The 20,840-nt window shown below is 42.2% G+C and overlaps 1 protein-coding gene across 8 annotated transcripts in view; it reads left to right on the top strand.

Moving 5' to 3' along the window:
• TP53BP1 (tumor protein p53 binding protein 1) overlaps positions 1-20,840 on the top strand; it is a 99,223-nt gene that overhangs the window by 44,759 nt on the left and 33,624 nt on the right. For 5 of the 8 annotated variants that reach the window (XM_066592696.1, XM_066592702.1, XM_066592698.1 and 2 more), the window contains exons 10-16: positions 1,507-1,598; positions 1,771-1,955; positions 3,252-5,073; positions 11,430-11,549; positions 12,172-12,408; positions 13,998-14,055; positions 16,155-16,250. In XM_066592696.1, the coding sequence (XP_066448793.1) occupies positions 1,507-1,598; positions 1,771-1,955; positions 3,252-5,073; positions 11,430-11,549; positions 12,172-12,408; positions 13,998-14,055; positions 16,155-16,250 (2,610 nt within the window). The remainder of the gene's footprint in view (positions 1-1,506; positions 1,599-1,770; positions 1,956-3,251; positions 5,074-11,429; positions 11,550-12,171; positions 12,409-13,997; positions 14,056-16,154; positions 16,251-20,840) is intronic. The other 3 variants (XM_066592697.1, XM_066592701.1, XM_066592700.1) reach the window with 3 other exon arrangements.

The raw sequence follows: 20,840 nt of genomic DNA, 5'->3' as shown, positions 1-20,840 counted from the left end.
AGGGCTTGAAATCCCCGCCTCCAGAAAGCTAATACTGTGATTGGCTAAAACACGTCGTCAGCCAATTACAGCCATTCAATGACATCATTGAATGGCTGTGATTGGCTGAAGGCGCACGTATGTTAGCCAATCACAGCCATTCAATGATGTCATGAGGCGGGGATTTCAAGCCCCGCGTACAGAAAGCAATGCTCTGCTGGGGACCAGGAGGGAGCAACAGCCTGCAGCAGCACCGCAGAATGCCGGGGGAGGTGAGTAATGATTTTTTTTTTTTTTTTGACAGGAGGTGAGAAACCTTCTAACTGATCGCACATTTGTTCGTGCGATCGCGAATTTAATGCGCAATCGCGCTAAATAAATCGCGTCCGCACGTTAAATTTGCGATCGCGCTAAAAATGGCGATCGGAACAAATATTCGGCACATTCCCTTTATAAGACGCAGGAACTTTCCCTCCGCTTTGGAGGCGGAAAAAGTGCGTCTTATAAAGCGAAAAATACGGTATTACACCTATCGCATTTCCGTCCTCCTCGAGAAAATCTACCAAGGGGTACCTTACAGTCACCAGAGATGTTACTCAAGCTTGAATGGTAAAGGTGCGTCTTAAATGAAGAAATTGAAAATAACTACGAGAGAAATCAATACCCTCTGAAATGTTCAAAACTATTTAAGGGAGCATTAGCATGAACGTGGCCTGGAAATATTACCCCTCTTTTCTTCAACAGTGTGAAACCTTCCAACCGAAAAAATTCTCCTATCTTAGACTTAGGAGTGCATGATGTAAACCCAGATGTCTGCAAAATCTCTAAGATAAGATATCATTTGTCCTCCTCCCAAACCCGTTTTGTATATGGTGATAGTAACAGTATGTAAGGCTGATAAAAGACATATGTCCATCCAGTTCAGCTATTAGCCCTACCAATGTTGATCCAAAGGAAGACAAAAAAAACCCCAATGAGGTACAAGCAAGTTTTCCCCATTTAAGATACAAAATTCCTTCTTGACTCCAATCTGACAATCGGAATAATCCCCGGATCACTGACTCTTTTGAAGTTAATAATGATTATAACATAATATTGTATCGCTCAAGAAATGAGTGATTTGGGGTGGGGGGGGGGGGGGGGGGTACACCCTGCCATTTTGGACACTAACTGACCAATAGGTCTCATTTTTTCCCCTCACACCCCAGCACTGTATCTGTTGAAACGGAGAGGCTGGAAAATACTGTATACCCACGCATTTGGATTAGCCAAGCCCCCCAATTTTGTCCCTTTTTGGAGGGTTTGAAGCTTAATCCTGGCACATTTCTGTTTCTGTAGCAGATTTCTAATACTTTCCTGTTATTTAATTGCTGTACATCTTGGATATGTTCGAAAACAATTCCCAGAAAAGCTACTTGTACCTGTGTGACCATTATACTGTAAAGCTCCTTGTTTGCTTTCCTGAGTTTCTACATGTGTTCCTAATAGTGGGTAACAGTTGTCTGTCTGTTTACTTTCCTTGTGTAGAGTTTCCTTGGACCCAGTTTCTCCTTCCCAAGATACTATCAAGCCTACCCCCATCATCCTGCCCAGCTCACCCACAGAGCAGGAGAAAGATGGTAATCGCCTTCTGTCTCTGTGATAAATGTCTATCCTTGTCTTTCCCTCTTTCTTAGTCGGCTGCCGATTTCCGCTAATTATCTATACATATTTATTCTTTAGTTTGACTTGCTTCTGTTCGGCACTTCTTATGATTTACGCATGCCGGTATGTGATTCTGTTTTAATATAGTTGAAGATATGGAAATAGCTGCACCATCAAGCAAACCAGTGAAGGATAGGCAGCAAGAAGAAGCCACAAAACCTGAAAATGATCCTTGTTTAGCTGTACCTCAAGTTTCAACCCCAATGTGCCAAAACGCTCCAGCATTTGTGCCAGGATCTTTTGTGGTACCTTCACAGCCAGATTTTTCTCATGTAAGTATTAAATAGGGAACCTGATGTAACTATTCTTTTCAAATATGTAAACTAGTCACAAATAGACATGTGTTTTTTTGTTTTGTTTGTATATTGCTTATTATTTTACCTGAAGCACACTTAACCCCTTGAGTGGCACGCCCGGAAATTTTCCGGGACGAGCTCCACTGCTCATAGCGACATAGCCCGGAAATGGGCTATGTATCACTATGGGAGCTGCAGAGCACAATGCCACAAGCTGTGACAGTGTGCTCTGCCTGCACAGACCCACAGAGAACAAAGCAAGGGCTTTGAAAAACCAGCAGAAGATATTGCCGATATGCCGGCAATCTCCTGCTTTGTTTACAGGTTGCCATAGAGACCATCGGCTTGTCAGAAGCAAGCCGATGGTCTCTGTGGCAGGGGGAGCTTGGTGCTTGGCTGTGAGAGGACAGCTAGGTACCTGCTCTCACAGCAGAGATCAGAGAAAACCTCCGATCTCTGCTGTGTTAACCCTTTACATGCGGCAGTCTATGTGACTGCAGCATGTAAAGGGCTGTCACTGCAGCATGTAAAGGGCTGTCACCATCGGACCCCCGGAATGTGATCAGGGGGTCCTGATGGGTCCCTGTGGAAGTCCCCTAAAGGGACAAAAAATAAATAAATAAATAAAAATTTTTTAAAAAAAAGTAAAAAATTATAAAAAAATAATAAAAACACTTGTCTCCCTTTACTATTACTATCAAAAATACAATCACACATGTGGTATCCATGCGTCGTAATGACCCAGAGAAGGAAGTTAATACATTATTTAACCCCTTAATGACATGGCCCTTTTTTCTTTTTTCCCCATTTCTTTTTTTCCTCCCCCCTGTTTAAAAAAATTACAACTTGTCCCGCAAAAAACAAGCCCTCATATGGCCATGTCAATGGAAAAATGAAAAAGTTATGGCTCTTGAGACGCAACTGCAAAATTAGTTGAAATTCAATGATTAGACCATTTTAAAAACCTGCCCTGGTGGGCACGACAGGGTGGTAGGAAACCCGCCACTCAAGGGGTAAAGGTGGTTCTCGCCATTGGGCAACTCCTGCGAATGTGCCATAGTAGGGCATATAGGTATGTCATGGAGGTGACACCTATTTAGTGCCCCCTTCTATTTGCTAGAGCTGCTAAAAAGAACTTTGATCTATAATGATTTTTGCAAATTACGGACTTGCAACTGGTGTTCATCTCAGTAAAATAGAAGCAAGGGGAAAATGATTTGCTGGTAACTTTCAGGATAGAATATTTCACAGATTTTTCTAAATGTTTTCCAGGATGTGTTTGTACCGACTCCGAGCCTTGAAGACCCTATTTCTGGAGAGCAAAATGACCAACTGAATTTGCCTAAAGATTGTGAAAGTCCCCGAAGTTCTAGTCTGAAGAATGAAAGCCTTGAATTAAACCCAAGACCGTCCCATGAAAACGCAGAGGATGAATGTAATTTAATGTTATCCACAAGTGAACTTATGGAAACGGATAATCCACACGCGGAGGACATTAGTGGAGCAACACAAATTGAAGAGGATGAACAAGCAACGCACCTTTCTAAGAGTACAAAAGAGAGTCCTCGGCCAACAGATGCTCTACAAGAGAACCAGGATACTGTACATAGGCAGCCCGTTACACCTGCCCAAGATTCTCCCACTAGCAGTAAACAAAGTGCCATTGTTAACATTGATGTAAGTGACAATATAGATTGTATAACCCAAACAAGTGACTCTGCTAGTCAGAATGTGTTGATGCCATCTTTAAATTCAGATGCTTCTTTGAGCATCTTGGATCAGGAGGTGTCTGATCACAAGTTAAATTCATCTATTGAGAGCCTTTCTGGGGATGTCGATGAAGTTCCTGAAACTCCTCATGACAAATCTTCAGAAGATGAGCATCAAAGAGAGGAGGGCATTCTTAATCTTGCTCTTTCAGAGACTCAGGCTCAACATCTGCGTTCTGATGATGTGCAGCCGTCGGAGACTGTTGAAGCCATGGAGGTGGATCACAGCGCAGATTGTCAAGTTGCTAAAGGGAAATCTGATTATGAGAATGTTGAAGATCAACAATCTGTTTTCTTAGAGAATAAATATGATGATTTAAAGCACATAAAGTCTGTGCCTTGTATATTGCCTTTACATCCTGATGTACCTCCGCAAACTGAAAACAATGAATGTGGCAAGTCTGCGAGTGCAGCCGAGGGATCAGAGTTGGGTCCACCAGATGCTCAACAGAATGTAGAAGAAGAGCAGAAACCTCTTGTTGAAGCTTTAGAGAAGCCAAAGCAGATCTGTGACATAGACCATATTCAAAATGAAGTGAAAAGGGATGATATTGTGCCTGCCGCAAGTGATTGTAACAAGTCATTAAACTCATCTCCAGAGGAGATTTCGGACTTGCCTTTGGCTCCAAAGGTAAATGAAGAACTCTATGTAGAAGATGAAAGTGAAAAGCAATCTGTGCCTGAAACACCAGAAGGTGTTAAACAAATTGACCAAAAGTCGAATTTGACTGAACGGGTTGAGGAAAAGCAGGATTATATCCTACAAAGGAATTCAGTTGGCACGAGTATTATGGAAAAATTAACCCAAAAATATCCAGAGCCTCTAGAAAGAACAGAACATGTTGAAAAGCAAGTCATGTGTGGGTTGAGTGTAGAACAGGCAAACAAACAATGTAGCCTTGACATCGTAGAAGATACAGAAAATACACCAGACAATAGTCCGTTGTCAAGAGATGTCCTTGATTCTGCAAACAATATACAGTTGAGACCACCTGCAGCAGAACTAAAAATTGTATCTGTAAATGATAATGAAAATCTGTCTAAGGCTCCATTACTAGACCCGAACATGAAGTCTGTTAGTGAGAAAGTTAATGTCCTAAGTCCTCAGCCCACAGAGAACATTTTAGTCACTGGAATTACTGAACAACAGAGAGAGTCGCAGGAGAAACTTCAACCGATAATTCCTCAGAAAACGGTGGTATTTAATAAATGTATAGATGATGCATCCATTGGTTCTTGTGAAGATGAGGCACATGGAGCCGATTCAGAATTCCAAGAGAAAACCGCAGAACAGTCCACTCGTAGTCTCTGTGAAAGCTCAAGTGGTAAGTTAATGATTGCCCCCCATTTTTCTTAATTATTTTGTAAAAGTCATACATTTCTGTTGCTTACATAGCTCCTACATAGTCTGTAGTGGTTCGCAGAGATTAACATCACTCACATCAGTCCATGTCCTCAGTGAGGCTTATAATTGTATAAACACACATAAGGCCCAGTTTAATAGGAAGTCAGTTAACCTATCAGTTTGCTTTTGGAGTGTGGGAGGAAACTTGCAGGTAGAACAAACTCCATACAGATGATGTTTGGTTACATTTGAAACGCAGGACCTCAGTGCTACAAGGCAACAGTGCTAACCGGTAAGCCACCATGCTACCCACTTGTGACACCTTCCCTGTTGGGGAACAGGAAATGATATGAGTAATGGTGGTAGTCTCTGTATAGCGCTGCACTGTATGTAAGCAAAATGTAATAAATGAATAAAAGATCAAATTGGGGAAAATATTCTAGTAGAAAAATGCCTTTTCCCCTCACTGTGTTTGCATCATGCGTACTGACCCATCCACCTGGGACATGTTATACAGCCAAATAATGGCAGAGGCAAATGTAAATTATATTTCAAGTTTTCTTTGTGATTAAAAATAACATAAGTGAGAAACTTTTTTTCCCCTATTCTTAAACCCTAAAATCCACTTAAATAATACCTAAAAAGTAAATAGTTAAAGAGCTTACCTCAGGAGTGCATAGCTACCAGCTAGATGGCCAGATGCACAGAATAGAAACTTCTGCGTCTCACCAGCTTTAACATTAAACCTGAGCCCATGCTGAGCTCACAAGCACCTTGATCTATTGTGGCAGATACCGGATTGCAGGCCATTGCGGTCGCCTGTTGATCTGGTGGGGGTGGTAGTCCATGGTGCCGGCGAGCGCTCGGGATGCTGCTTCTTCACTGAAGTCGGACCACCATTTTCCATGCGTTCCGCTTCCTGTGGCCACATCTCAGGGAGAGATGCAGAGGGGGAGAGGATGATATAGGGATTGCCCGTTTCTTCTTTGAACACCGCGGCACATCTGCTGCCCTTCTGTTACCTATCTCCCTTCTTTGAGACCCCTCTCAGCTCAATACATCCTGGAGGAGCCTGTAGCTTGGAAACATGCAGCGACAGTGAGTTGCGAGTGACTCTTCTACAATAACTTGTGAAACTCCTATCTGCTGCCCTTCCTTCCTCACACAAATAGACTTTGAATCTATTAGAGAGCATTATAGATTTAACAGACTTTGTAACTTTTCTTTGGGAGACAGGTAATTGTGCTATACTACCCCATAACCACCTAAAGGGACCCCACACCCACTTTCAAGATCTTGTCCAAAACTAAAATAAGCACAGGTGTCAAATGGAGACTGGTCCAATGGTGTCTACTCGGCAATTCTCCACCATGGACCGACTTAAGGAGTTTGTTAGGATTCTCGGGGTGGTGATGTGAGCCTTAACCCTCCATGTGCTCTCTCTATTTGGACACCACCTGATCCAGATCTGAGAAATAAGTCCAAGGAGCCAAACCTAAAATCTGATTAACTCCTTTTAGCTATTGAGTAATCTACTGCTGCCCTCACGGGTAAAATTGATAGGGTCAAGGTGGAAGTCAGCCTCTTGCGTCAAGACTTCTGGAACCATTGGGACAGCATCCCACACATGGAATATAGGCTACCCACTCTAGATGATCTTGCAGCTCCACTACGGTCCGCAGTGCTAGACCTTACCCACAGACCTGCGATGTGGCAACAGAAGGCGGACAACCTGGTGAATCACTCCCGGGGAAACAACCTCCGTATTGTGGGTATGCCAGAGAGAGTGGAAGGGTAGAGGGCAGAGGAGTTTGTAAAGAAGTGGCTTCAGTCTTTTTCCTGACACGGTTTTCTTCACAGTAGTGAGAGCTCACAGAGTCCCAGTGAGGCCTCTTGTTTCCAAAGCCATTACTAGCATGCCTACTGAACTGTATTGAGACACTGTGCTGCAAGCTGCTCGCCGGCATGGTGAAATCCAATATGAGAATTCAGCCATTTCCCTCTTCCTGGACTTCTCGGCGGATATATAAAAACAGAGGACGTTTTTATTGGAGTTAACCGCAAGCTCTGAGAGCTACAATTGTCAAACTCCATGACTTATCCTGCTCGACTCCGAGTGATTGATGGAGATCACACCAGGTTCTTTGCTTCTCCATCTGAGGTGGAGAAATGAATCTTGACCAAGTGTTGAACTCAGAAAATATGAATGAAAAGGCGCAACGCCATCTCTTTTGTAAACAGTTGTGTTTTTTTGAGCCGAGTAACTAATCCAGTAAATTGCTGACATTATATGATCGCCAACATTCCACTTCTCTCCACATTTTGAAGATACATTCCTCTGATATTGGTAAACTAATCACTTCATTTACGTGATACTCAAAGTGTACTGTAGCCTTATTAATCAGGTATGCCTAATTTTATATATGGACAATGCATCAGAGAATAATACAATGAGAAACCCTTAAGTGATGTTTCCAAGCTCTTTTGTCTTATCTTTAAAATGCAAGCAGTTATATAGTTTGGTATCCCACACAAGATCAAGTCAACAATTCAAAGTCTACAGTATGTGTGATACTTCTCTCTTAGTAAAACTGCAAAGGTTAATTATGATAAAGCTGTATGCTCAGCAACTGAGACCCTGTTAGTAAAGCTACAATACTAGTCCTTTGTACACATACTTCTTACTATGCACATGACACTACTGCTTTGAAATATAATTCAACGCTTTCATAGTATACTTCCAGATCCCCTTAATGTACTTAACAGATTTAGGCAATTCTATAGTGCCCTGTACCAATTGCAGATTACATATACCTTTTGAGGAGCTGATGGATTATCTAGCAATCATCATCTTTCCACAGCTCATGGAAGACCATACATCTTTATTAGACTCCCCTATCACCTCAGATGAAATAGAAGAAGCCATGACAGCAATGTCTAAAGGGAAGGCGTCTGGCCCAGATGGCCTCCCAATCGAAATTTACATTTAGGATAGCAATATAGTAATTCTGCAACTGCTTTCCCTTTTATAAAAATTTGCCGAAGCCGTTTCTGAGACTCATTCAATGAAGCCACTATAGTATTGATACTAAAACCCTCATGCCGACCCATTTAATTACTGAATGTGGACTATAAGATTATAACTAAAATTCTAGCATCCAGGCATCTATTCATGATATTCTACATCCACATCAATGAGGCTTCATGCCTGGAAGATCTACTTTCGACAATATTAGGAGGGTTCAAGTGGTCACTCAAATTGAATGGAAACAGCAGAGCAATTGGGTATTGGTGTCCTTGGATGCCGAGAAGGCCTTTCGACATCCATCGAATGGCTATATTTACTAGAGCTGATGTCATGTTTTGGATTTGGAGACTCAATTATCAGATGGATTTCCATTGTCTACAATACCACTATGGCCAATATTTTAGTCAAATATTTACTCTAGATCCTTCCCTCTGAGCAAAGGGACATGTCAAGGCTTCCCACTATCGCCTTTGTTTGCGCTGTCCGTTGAGCCCTAGCTATCTGACAAGATCCTAAATATACAGGAATTAATTCTAGGGAGGGTCAAATTGGCTTATTTGTGGATGACATGATCCTATTATAAATTGGCAAAAATCCATTTTTATGCCTCTGCGAGTCAGGCATTTGTCTATGGGCCAGGTAATATGCCAGCTTGAGGCTGTTGCCAGATTCAAATATCTAGGTGTATTTATGTCAAGACAATCCACATATAGTTACAATCTGATCATCGCACCAATGCTCCCTTTTCTTAAAGATTATTTTAAAATATGGAGATCCCGGCCTCCACCAGTTGCTGGGCGAATTAATCTTATCAAAATGATTGACTCCGCAAAGTTCTTACATAACCTAGAACATTCAGATACCATAGTACCGCAAAAGTATTTTTTAACGTAGTCTGTTCTCTCCTATCCTCCTTTTTGTATGGAGCAAGGAGAAAATACTTCTGGTGTGTTTCTGAGTCAATCCTAGCAAAGATATATCACATGACCCCCTTCTCATTTGAAAAACCTGAGCTGAATTCAATATGGTGGATTTCATAATGGCCCTTAAACGTTTCCGCCACCAAAATATGCACCCTCCGTCCCAGTTAATACTTTCACATATTGTAAACAGGTGTGTCCAAACTTTTGCTTCACCCTGTACATTGATTACCATTTACGTATTGCTTCTATATTGTAGCAGTCATGGATGCACACCAGTAAAGAGATGCGGGTGCATTAAAACTGGGTTACCGCTCGGTAGTACTTCAGAATTTAATTACAGTGTATTGTGACTGTTTGATTGATATATATATATCAATCAATCATGTTGATCGCTGACCGTTTCATGTTATTTAAATATATGCCGGTGTAAATAAAATACAAGTACCTTTTAAGATTGTTTGTTAGGTTAGCCCTGTTTACTGCTTACTGTGAATGGAGGCGGGTGGATCGGAACGATCCCCGGCCCCACTCTGCCTCCATTCACTACCACGTCTCTATTCGTTTAGCAATGCTCATTCCAGAGTAAAAGCACAGGAATGATTATCGTTGGGATGGCCTGTCAGGCATCTGTTGCCAGACCGAGCGTCCCATGTAAAAGCACCCTCATTTTACACTGCACAACTATCGTGCAAATAATAGTTAGATCAAGTGATTTGCACGATAATTGTGTGGTATAGACGCATGCAGCAAACGACTGATCAGCAATAAATCGTTAGATTTTTGCTGATGATTAGAGATGAGCGAGTATACTCGCTAAGGCACATTACTCGAGCGAGTAGTGCCTTAGCCGAGTATCTCCCCGCTTGTCTCTAAAGATTCGGGGGCCGGCGCGGGTGACAGGTGAGTTGCGGCGGGGAGAGAGAGATCTCCCCTCCGTTCCTCCCCGCCCCCCGCCGGCCCCTGAATCTTTCGAGACGAGCGGCGAGATACTCGGCTAAGGCACTACTCGCTTGAGTAATGTGCCTTAGCGTGCTTTTTTTTTTTTTACCTGCAATAACACCCATGTGAATGGAGTGCTGGCTGAGCATGCACCGTCGGCGCTCCATTTATTTCAGTGGAGCTAATGGAATACTTGGGTAACTCTGCAGTCACATTGAAAGTGATTGGAGCGCTAGTGCATTTATATAACCAGCACTCCATTCAATCTCTTCCTAAGGCCCAATATCCACGGGCAAAATGGAATTAAGCAATCCGTGCGGGTCTTCCGCATGTGTGATCCGTGCCTTTAGGGAATCGTTGGACACCCGTGGGTAATTACATACCTGTGGATGTCATCTTTCCCTGGCACGTGGATCGCATGTGCGAGAAATCACCCGCAGCATGCTCCATTTCTTGCGGTTCTCCCGTACGGACGGCTCCCGCTGCTTCCATTGAAGCCTATGAAAGCCGTCCGGTCCCATGGCACACCCGCAGTTGTATTTGTGCTGTGCTGTGGGAAAGCAGGAGTTCAAAAAAGTACATATGCGCACGGCGCATTCGACGGAGGGGAGACCCGCAACATCCGGAGAGGTAGGTATAATCGAATTTTCTGGCCTCATGTCTACGGGAAAGGAGGGATCGGCTGCATGATTCTGCATGGCGAATCCGTGCAGGCCCGAGTTTCCCCATGGACATGAGGCCTAAATGTAGAGGGGGAACTAAATCCACATTTGGGACTACTGGGGAGGCACAGGACCTCCACTGAATCAGCAAGTTATCCCATAACTAGGGAATAACGTGCATTGTGGTACAACCCCTTTAATCCTACCTGCGATGTTAGTGAAATGACTGCTGCAAAGTTTTCTCTACAGATCAATAACTGACAAAATAGTTTAAGGCTCTGGTCACTATGAAAAATGCTGGATTTTAGTTGTTTTTGTTTTTTTTCTTTTAAATTTAGATTGTGATGGTCATTTTCTGATGACGCATTCCCATGAAGGTTATGTTCACACACGTTGCTAAATATAATCCCTAATCCATGGCAGACATTTGAGGCTGAGCTACTGCTGTGAATTTGTATTGACAGCTGCCAAGCATATGCACGCGGATTAGCCTCATCCACTAGGGGGTCATCTACATTTGGATAACCTGATGCAGGTTTTGTGTCAAGAAGCGACGCCTCACTTTTTCTTCAACGCAGATTTGAAATTTACACATGGAAGAATTCAGATCCTTTAAATGAAAGTCAAACTGATTTGCCATGGAAACCTGTGCTACATAAACTTTTTTAGGATTTTGAATAACATATTTGTTTCCTAACGTTGATTTATTCTGTTACTGTCCCCTTTTAAACCATTTGTTACAATGTCTCCTGTATCTTTCTATTTGTAATGGCTGTCTCTCTAGAAACACCATTCCATTTTACACTGCCAAAGGAAGGAGACTTAATACAACCAATGAGCACCGTTACACCTCCCATGATTGGCCAGTTGAAACGGGGGCCACGAAGACATAGTACCCCAATTGGTAAGATTCTTATGTTAATCCACCAATAACTGTAAGTTCCATGACTTATGTATATACATATATACAGCCTGCGACTACATCCTTAGTCCTAGACGTTCTGATCTTATAGTTCACAGTAGCTGGTACATTATCCTATATCGATTTTGTATCATATGCCTTTTGGATTTACACAGACTTTTTGTAGCACAACAACTCCGGTCTCGTCTGTCACAATACTTGCACAGCACTACTTCTGCAGTAACTAACTTATGACTTGAATGCTATTTGCACACTTTGTTTCATGGTATATATATTTTTAGGGCTCATACATATAGATGCATTGTAGAAAAAAATTCTGCATGCTCCATTGAACCCTAGGAGACACAAGGAGTCCGAAGGAGCCTTTACAGCTCCTTAGTAAGGAGCTCTGTGCATAGGGCCGTGTACGGGAGTCCTTATGGATATAGTTGTCATGTATGTATAAATCCCAGCCTTATATCTACTTTTGTTTCATTTCTTCCGAGAATGAAATGATTACTTCTAATTACCAGCCTTGGATTTATTTGTTTTTGACTGTTCAGGAAATGTTTTTGTCCGTAGTGATATGTTCTGACTTGGGAGTATTGGATTTCTGCTGTTTCAGTAGTGGGAGGCTGTCCAGACAGCACCCTGGCAACCAGTGATGTCACAGCTGAGAGCAATGTGGCGACCAACGATGTTACCATAGAGAGCGCCATGGTTACAACAGATGTGTCTGAGGAAAGCGACAGGGGAAATTCTGGCTCTGCCTCCGATGCTGATGGGAAACTGTGTCTGAGAATGAAACTTATTACACCTGTAAATGAGGAGAGTGAAAGTGCTCCACAGTTTAGCTTGGAAAGTAAGAATGCAACACTATATACCCTTGGAAGGATGCTAGAAATAAATGTTGTGATGCCAATTGTAAGAGTGACATGTTCGGTGTTTACTTACAGGGGTTATCCAGGCTGCAAAAATTCATGGCCTATCCTCACAATCAGTCCCACTGAAGTGAATGGTATAACGTTGCAGTAATCAAAGTGGCCGCGCACACACAAAAATACTGCATTCTGAGTACGAACAGGATCGTAAACCTTGAGGAGCTCACGAGCGCTTCCTCCACTTTTAACCCTTTAAAGACCAAGTGCGGTAAATTTACGGCGTTTGTTCTTGGGCTTTTATCCTGGCCGATAGAATTTGGCATGGGATTAGTTTCTGCTCCTGCAATCAAGCGAGAGCAGGCCTGGTCCTCAGCTGTCAGAGACAGGCGAAGACCACGAGGAGAAGGGAGAAGGTGTTTTTAACAGTTTCTGCCTTTTTCTTTCCCGGCTGCATAGCACTCAATGAGCGCTATGTACTAAAGAGAGAGAGTGGAAGTGTTATTTCTGCTATGCCGCTCGGCGATCACGTGACCGCCGGGTGTGCCCTGTCACACCAGAAATGCAGGGTCCTATGAGAGCTTGATCAGGTGTGTTAGTGACTACTGTCATTACAGGGGGATGGTTTTCCCTGTAACTGGGGGTAACCTATGGATGCCCCAGCTGCAGTGGAAAAGAGTCTTTTTTTGAAAAATGTCTGGTTTTTTTGTTGTTTTTTTTTTTATTTCAAAATGTAAATGGCCCCCAGAGGTCTTATATGACATCATGGGAGACATATATGGTGAAAAAAAAATAGTTGCAAAAATATTTAAAAAAAAAATAATAACTGAATAAAATAAAACTATATACATAAAAAAAGAAAATGACCCACCGTCGATGCCAATTAAAACCGTCACCTGTAATCTGAGACTATATAAATTATATATCAAAAAGGTCAGACAAAATAAGGAGTCCTTACCTATACTTTATTTTAGAGTAAGTATGCCAATCTGAAAATTTAGTCTATGCAATTTAAAAATATTTTCTTTCTTTTTTTTTTTTTCTTTGCTTTTTGTCCCTAATAAGACTAAAATCCCTAAAAAGTGTGTGGTCCTTTTAAGACAAAAACACTCTGGTCATCAAGGGTTGAACAGCTGATTGATGGGGTCCCAAGAGTCAGACCCCCACTGATCAGATATTGATGACCTATGCTGAGGATTGGCCACCAGTATTACAGCCTGGATATCCCTTTTTTAAATTCTGCACATTTTAGGATGTAGTCCATGCCATCTGTAACTGTGTGGACTGTCGTGAGTCTAGATTGTAGAGCTGATATTTTGTTGGAAGTAGCTTCTACTAGAGGCCTCGTTGCAGGATGTCTCTTCTAGACTTGGAACAATATAAACCAACTTTACATGAAAAGACTTTCTTATAGACTTTGGCATGATATCCTAGCAATATATAATCAATGTCCCCCCATTGAAAGATATGATCCAACTTGGCTTCCTGTTATTCACAGCATTTGGACATTAGGCTTGTACATGCTCATGTTATAGATGATGTTTAAATGTCTTTCTATTTCTTGCTTCTTTAGAACCTCCTGTTGCTGAGAGAACAAATGGAGCATCCACTGTGGAGGGAGGTATTGCCAGGTAACGGACTCTGGTTGCTATGTAGAGTTGTATGATGCAAATAGCTTGAGTAGAAAGAAATGTAATTCATGCTCAAACAGGGGTGTATCGGCACCATTTTAGATTTGTATGCCTACAAAAGTGTTTGCATATACACACAGGCAAGCACTATACTGCTATTCTGCTCTAATTCAGTTCCCATAAATTGGGTGGAAAGGGAGAATGTACACACTATGTACGCAGCGGCGGCCATCTGTGATATGTTATGTGTCTGCTGTCTCAGTAATGTCCCTGCCTGTGCCTATTTAAACAGGTTGCTACTTAACTAGTGCCCTCTGTATGTATGCCCATATGCAAGCATCCTCTATTGTTGGGGCTACTGTTTTTGCTGGGTGATACGGCTGAAAATTAAAATGTTAGTTTTTTTTTTTTCTTTTTCTTTTTTCCTTTTCTTTTTCTCCCACAAAGTTTAGCAAGATTCTTGATTTTAGTTTCCATTTTATAGTTTTTTTTCCTAAAGAAGCTAAAGGACTACTAAGCAAGTGGACTTGGAAGGCACATAGTGATTGGGTACATTTACCCAGTAAGCATTTTCCATGCTTGTCAAGATCAGTGTTGGATAGACAGGGGGCACATATTGCACCCATCGCTACATGATGACATAACACAATAGTGTAGGTTTTCCCACAGGTGTCCCTACACCTGTACAGCACCAATGATCCACACATACTGTAGGTTCCGAACCAATGACACTACTGCTAATAACCAGCAAAGAGGAGTGAGGAAATGCCACCTGTAGTAACACAACTATCAATGAAACTGCCCAATCAAGCTTGCGGCTGACACAAAAATAAATCTTGTTATTTGTATAGTACCAACTTATTCCGCAGCACTTTCAGGTAATTATTTTTTACATTTATTACCCCACACCAAGCTGCTGCTCAATTTACCAACCTCAGAAGGATGAAAGGCTGAGTCGGCTACCTGAACCATGCTTGGATTGAACCTTCAGGTCGTGTGTGAGAGCTTAGGACTGCATTTCACTTAACACTCTACGCCACACAAGCCCTTTATGCCTGAGCACCATGTCAAGTACATATTGCCTTTTGCGCCATACCCATGACTTAGCATGTTCAACTGACATTAGATGCAACTTCTTGCATTACAGATGGTAAAACAGTAGAACGCAGCACATGTGCTAATTAGTAATGCTGCGAATTGTGGTACATGCAGAGCCATCAGTCATATTGCTGTATGTTGGCAGGTTTGCAAGAGCACAAACAGGGCTTATCAGAATTGCTTATCAGAACTTGCCACCTGCTCTAGATATTCATCTTTAGGCTGCCTTCAGCAGATCTTAACTCCGTATTAGTTTTGTTTTGCAGACTGTAGTATGGAGCTAATGTAAATTTATACATTTATTCATATTTTTCATGACCATGTTTTAAAAATATAGCATGGCTTATTTTTATCTGTATTTGTAGCCATTGGTATTGTTTTCTATTGGGCAAATACGGATTCGCCCTGTCGATAATAAAATCAATGACTGTATATACGGAAGCAGATGTAGATCACATACCGATGACCTATGGTTGCAATGTCATCTGTAACACATCCGCACAATGATGAGCTTGTCTGAAACTGTCCTCACAGATATTCCTATATGAATGAATGATCATAAGTCAGCTTAGAGGTTCAGGAGAGCAAATAGAAGGGGCTGGAGACGGAGCTATCGGATGAACACACTGACATTTGCTAGTGAGCAGCTTTCTGCGGTTGCTATTTACTTTGATACAGAAAAGCCGCAAAATCCACATGGTGCAAATTTTTTCATCCCAAAATACATGCATTTCAGTTTTTAAAAAAAAGGCGAATAAAGGTGTCCATAGCCTATAATTCAAATGGCGAGTTAATCAAATTAATTAAATTACTCACTTGGCCCTGCTTGTGCTCTTTCTTCTCAGAATGTGTTACTGATTTCCCAAAGGTAGAAGAATTTAATAAATTACCATTGTATTGCTGATGATATTTTATGGCAGATGAATACTTATAACTGACTTGTACAAGAGAGGAGCTGTACAGAATGCTGCATGTTTAGAGCTTTATTGTATTTTGAACAGTAGAAGAGAGAATTCCCCATCTGTGTTCGTACGTGTGTGTGAGGTCCATCGTGAAGAAGAGTCCGGAAGTCCTCAGTTGCCAGCTACGCCGGTCAGGTAATTATCGTAAAGTGTACTACTGTATTCTTCCTTTTGAAGTCTTATTTACTGGTTTTCATAACATTTCATAAATTAAATTGATTGTATGTAGGTTTTGTCCAATTGAAAAAAAGTTAATTTCTAAAGTTTCAAAAGCGGAGTAAAGATATTATCGGCCCCTTCATTTTATTCGTGGAAGTCACCGTGTAGCCAAAAATGGCTACAGTACTTACCATGAGGGAAGATGCCATAATTATTATGAATCCCCAATGTCACATAACCCGCTCCAGAAACTCTGCTGTCCCTAATATTAGTGGCTGGCACAGTCCCCTCTCGGAAGCCATCAGGAAAAAGGGGAAAGCTGGGTCATGGAAGCACGGTACTTTACTATGTAAGCATAGGTTTTTAATGTTTTCTGGATGTTGCATGGTGCATAGAACAGAACTGCAATCGAGAGGCCACAGGAGATTCGATTAGGGTAGTTTCACATATGCACCCTGGGTCCTGCTTTCCTACTGTGTTCGGGGAGCAGGAAAGGGAAATCTCTGGCCGAATGGCTCAGTCTCCGAATGGAACCAAACGGACTCCATTGACTATAATGGAGTCCATTCATTTTCCGCTCAGCTGCCCAGCATGCAGCACTTTTTCTTCCAGTACTTTGAGCTGGATCTACTAAGTAATACAGCAAAAAAAAAACCTATATAAATTTGGTATTATCGTAATGGCTCATAGAATAAAGTAATTTCTATTGAACTGTGTATGTTGTAAAAAAAAAAAGACCTGCCCAAAGTTAGTGAAATTGCACGTTTTTTTTCTCATTTCACTCTTTTTAGAAATTACGTTTTTCAGTACTATTATATGGTATATTAAATAGTACCATTGGAAACTACAACTCGTCCTACAAAAAATAAGCCCTCACATAGCCATGTCGATGGATAAATAAGAATTAAGATTTTTATTTTTGGTTTGAAAATGAGGAAAAGCCAAAAATGAAAAAAAAATAATTTTTTTTACATTTTTTTCTTTTAATTACCTAATAGTCATTTGTCTGTGAGAGTGTTTTCTTTCTAAGGGTGCATTCAGATGACCGTATATCAGCTGGGTTTTCACGCTCAGCCGATATACGGCGTCTCTCTCTGCAGGGGGAGGAGGCTGGAAGAGGCGGGAGCAGTGCTCTGAGCTCCCGCCCCCTCTCTGCCTCCTCTCCACCCCCCTGCACTATTTTCAATGAGGAGAGGTGGGACAGGGGCGGAGCTAATTCCCAGAACGTAGCCCCACCCCGTCCCGCCTCCTCTCATAGCAAATAGTGCAGAGGGGACGGAGAGGGGGCGGGAGCTCAGAGCACAGCTCCCGACTCTTCCAGCCTCCTCCCCCTGCAGAGAGAGACACCGTAAATCGGCTGGGCGTGAAAACCCGGCCGATATACGGTCGTCTGAATGCACCCTAAGACTGTAATGTGTTATAGAAGTTGACCTGGGGCTCTTATACCCTGGTTTGTCTGTGAGACAAGGAAGGCTGTCAGTCATGCATTATGCATACAGCGATCTCTGTCAGTCACTAAGTTAAAACCGCTGATTGGACTCCTGAGCAAAGAAAGAGCAAGGATTTAAAGGAGATGTCCCGCGCCGAAACGGGTTTTTTTTTTTTTAAACCCCCCCCCCCCGTTCGGCGCGAGACAACCCCGATGCAGGGGTTAAAAAAACCACCCGCACAGCGCTTACCTGAATCCCGGCGGTCCGGCGTCTTCATACTCACCTGCTGAAGATGGCCGCCGGGATCCTCCGTCTTCATGGACCGCAGGGCTTCTGTGCGGTCCATTGCCGATTCCAGCCTCCTGATTGGCTGGAATCGGCACGTGACGGGGCGGAGCTACACGGAGCTACACGGAGCCCCATAGAGAAGAGGAGAAGACCCGGACTGCGCAAGCGCGGCTAATTTGGCCATCGGAGGGCGAAAATTAGTCGGCACCATGGAGACGAGGACGCCAGCAACGGAGCAGGTAAGTATAAAACTTTTTATAACTTCTGTATGGCTCATAATTAATGCACAATGTACATTACAAAGTGCATTATTATGGCCATACAGAAGTGTATAGACCCACTTGCTGCCTCGGGACATCTCCTTTAAATAAATGAAATACACATTATGCCATATATTTTCCCACAAAACTGTATATCAATTTGCTTTATCAGGTACTATTTTCAACGTGGCAGGTTACCTGAAAGTATCAGCTTTACATACACTGAAAGGCCACTTTATTAGAGGCAACCATCTTTTCGCAATTGCAGCTTTCCTGTATAGAAATTAGACACCTGAACCTCCCAGAGCAGCATCTTAGTAAGCATGCACGCTTTCCGTAGATCAGTATAAGACCTCCCCCACACAGATGTTTTTTACCGCGATTAGCGCGGTGTAATGCTCCCACTGTTTTCAATGGGACCGCTCAGACAGCCGTTTGATCGCAGCACTTTCCAGCACTGCGCTTTTTGAGCGGTGTCTGTTTTTAATTATGAGGTATGCTAAACTCTGCTGTCGTCCGTAGCTCCCTGCAACCGAAAGCGAAAGTAAACTCATGGCGCTTAAAGCGACAATTGTGTGAAGGAGGCTTCAATGTGAATCCACATTACAATGTGAAAATCATGGGATCTGAGGGACTTCAAACAAGGCATAGTCATCAGTGCTAGACTAACTGGGGCCAGCATTTAAAAAAACTGCCAACCTTGTGGGGTTTTCTTATGGAATGATGTTGAGAGTATACTGAGAATGGTGTGAGGAAAGGCATTCGGTGAAAGGAGATCCTTAGAGGATGGAGAGGGATGGGAAGAATTATGACGAAGAGGTAGTGCAAATTGCAGCCAAATACAACCCTGGTGCTCCAACTAACCTGTCCTCAATGCACAATATGTTCCTTAGTACGGTTGGGCTAGAACAGCAGAAGATCAATTTGAGTTTCATTACTGTCTAAGAGAAACAGAAAGAGAAGACTTAAGTGGGCAAAAGAGCACAGAAATAGTATCACTGAGCGGTGGTCAGATGAATCCAAATTTCGCTTGCGCAGTACTGATGGGGGTTCATAATTTAGTACAAGCAGCAGGAATCCGTGAACCATTCTTCTTATGTGCATTAGATGGGTGTGTCCATAAAGTGACCTACAGTGTATATATATGTAAATGGAAAACCACTGAAAGTAGATAGGGTTAAAATGAATAAGAGGAAATGAGGGATGACCCTTTGTCTAGTCTAGGTGCTGCATTCATTACTAAGCTAATTAAAAACTGTATATTTTAATTTTGGTATTAGAGATGAGCGAGCGTACTCGGAAAAGCACTACTCGCTCGAGTAATTTGCTTTATCCGAATATCGCTGTGCTCGTCCCTGAAGATTCGGGTGCCGCTGCGGCTGACAGGTGAGTCGCAGCGGGGAGCAGGGGAGAGCGGGCGGGAGAGAGGGAGAGAAAGATCTCCCCTCCGTTCCTCCCCGCTCTCCCTGCAGCTCCCCGCTCCGTGCCGGCACCCGAATCTTCAGGGACGAGCACAGCGATATCGGATAAAGCAAATTACTCGAGCGAGTAGTGCTTTTCCGAGTACGCTCGCTCATCCCTATTTGGTATACATGTCCATACTTTTTTTTCCCCATTTTTGCACTTGTCCTTTGTTCTATGTCATATCTGCATACATTTACCATAGTTTTCTTTATATGAGAGCTCTGGTTTGTCTACATGGCCGAAAATATAATTTTAAAAATCCTTGTGGCTTAAGGACACTGTTAGCGAAGTGAGCTCTTATGAAATATGGATTTGTACAGTTTCCATTGAACTGAAAAATTAGTATTTTTCTGTGCCGCAGCTGTGTGTAGCCTTTATCTTGTAAGCTCAGCTGTTTGTGCCCCGGATTTCTCTGGCCTGCTTTGAGCTGTCCATCAGCCATATTAGTTCTGAAGCTAATTCTTCAGTCACTTAGGCCTAAACCGTCACCCTTATCTCAGGTTTTCCTGGCTGTTCATCATTGTGACAGAACCTTCCTCAGTGTGAATGAATTGATATTAATAGTTTGCAATATGATCTGGTATCCGAGTCACTTGTCCATCACAGAGGTATCGGACAGAACAAAGTCCTCTACTTAGTGTATGCTCTATGATCATTTCCGTTTTTTTTCCACTTAGTTGACCAAGTTGAAAACTAAGGAATCCTTTGACATGTAGTTCAATAATGACATTTAGTAACGAAGAAATTAGCCCACTAGGATTTCAGTAGAAATAATTATAATGCATATGGCATAACGGTTACATAGTAAGAAAGGCAAGTCTTGAAATTAATACAAGTGGTGCTTGAAAGTTTGTGAACCCTTCAGAATTTTTCTTATTTATGTTATATTTGACCTAAAACTGCATCTTATTTTCGCATGATTCCTAAAAGTAGATGGAGCACCAAATCAAACATTTTATTTATTGAGCAAAATGATCCAATATCGCATGTCTGTGAGTGGCATAAATGTGTGAACCTTTAGCATTAGCAGGTAATTTGAAGATGAAATTAGTCAGGTGTTTTCAATCAATGGGATATCAATCAAGTGTGAATGGGCGACCTGTTTTATTTAAAGAACAAGGACC

The sequence above is a fragment of the Eleutherodactylus coqui genome, chromosome 2 (assembly GCF_035609145.1).
Source record: "Eleutherodactylus coqui strain aEleCoq1 chromosome 2, aEleCoq1.hap1, whole genome shotgun sequence".
Classification (NCBI taxonomy): Eukaryota; Metazoa; Chordata; class Amphibia; order Anura; family Eleutherodactylidae; genus Eleutherodactylus; species Eleutherodactylus coqui.
The sequence above is the reverse complement of the archived record's forward strand: the minus strand, read 5'-3'. Positions and strand labels throughout refer to the sequence as shown.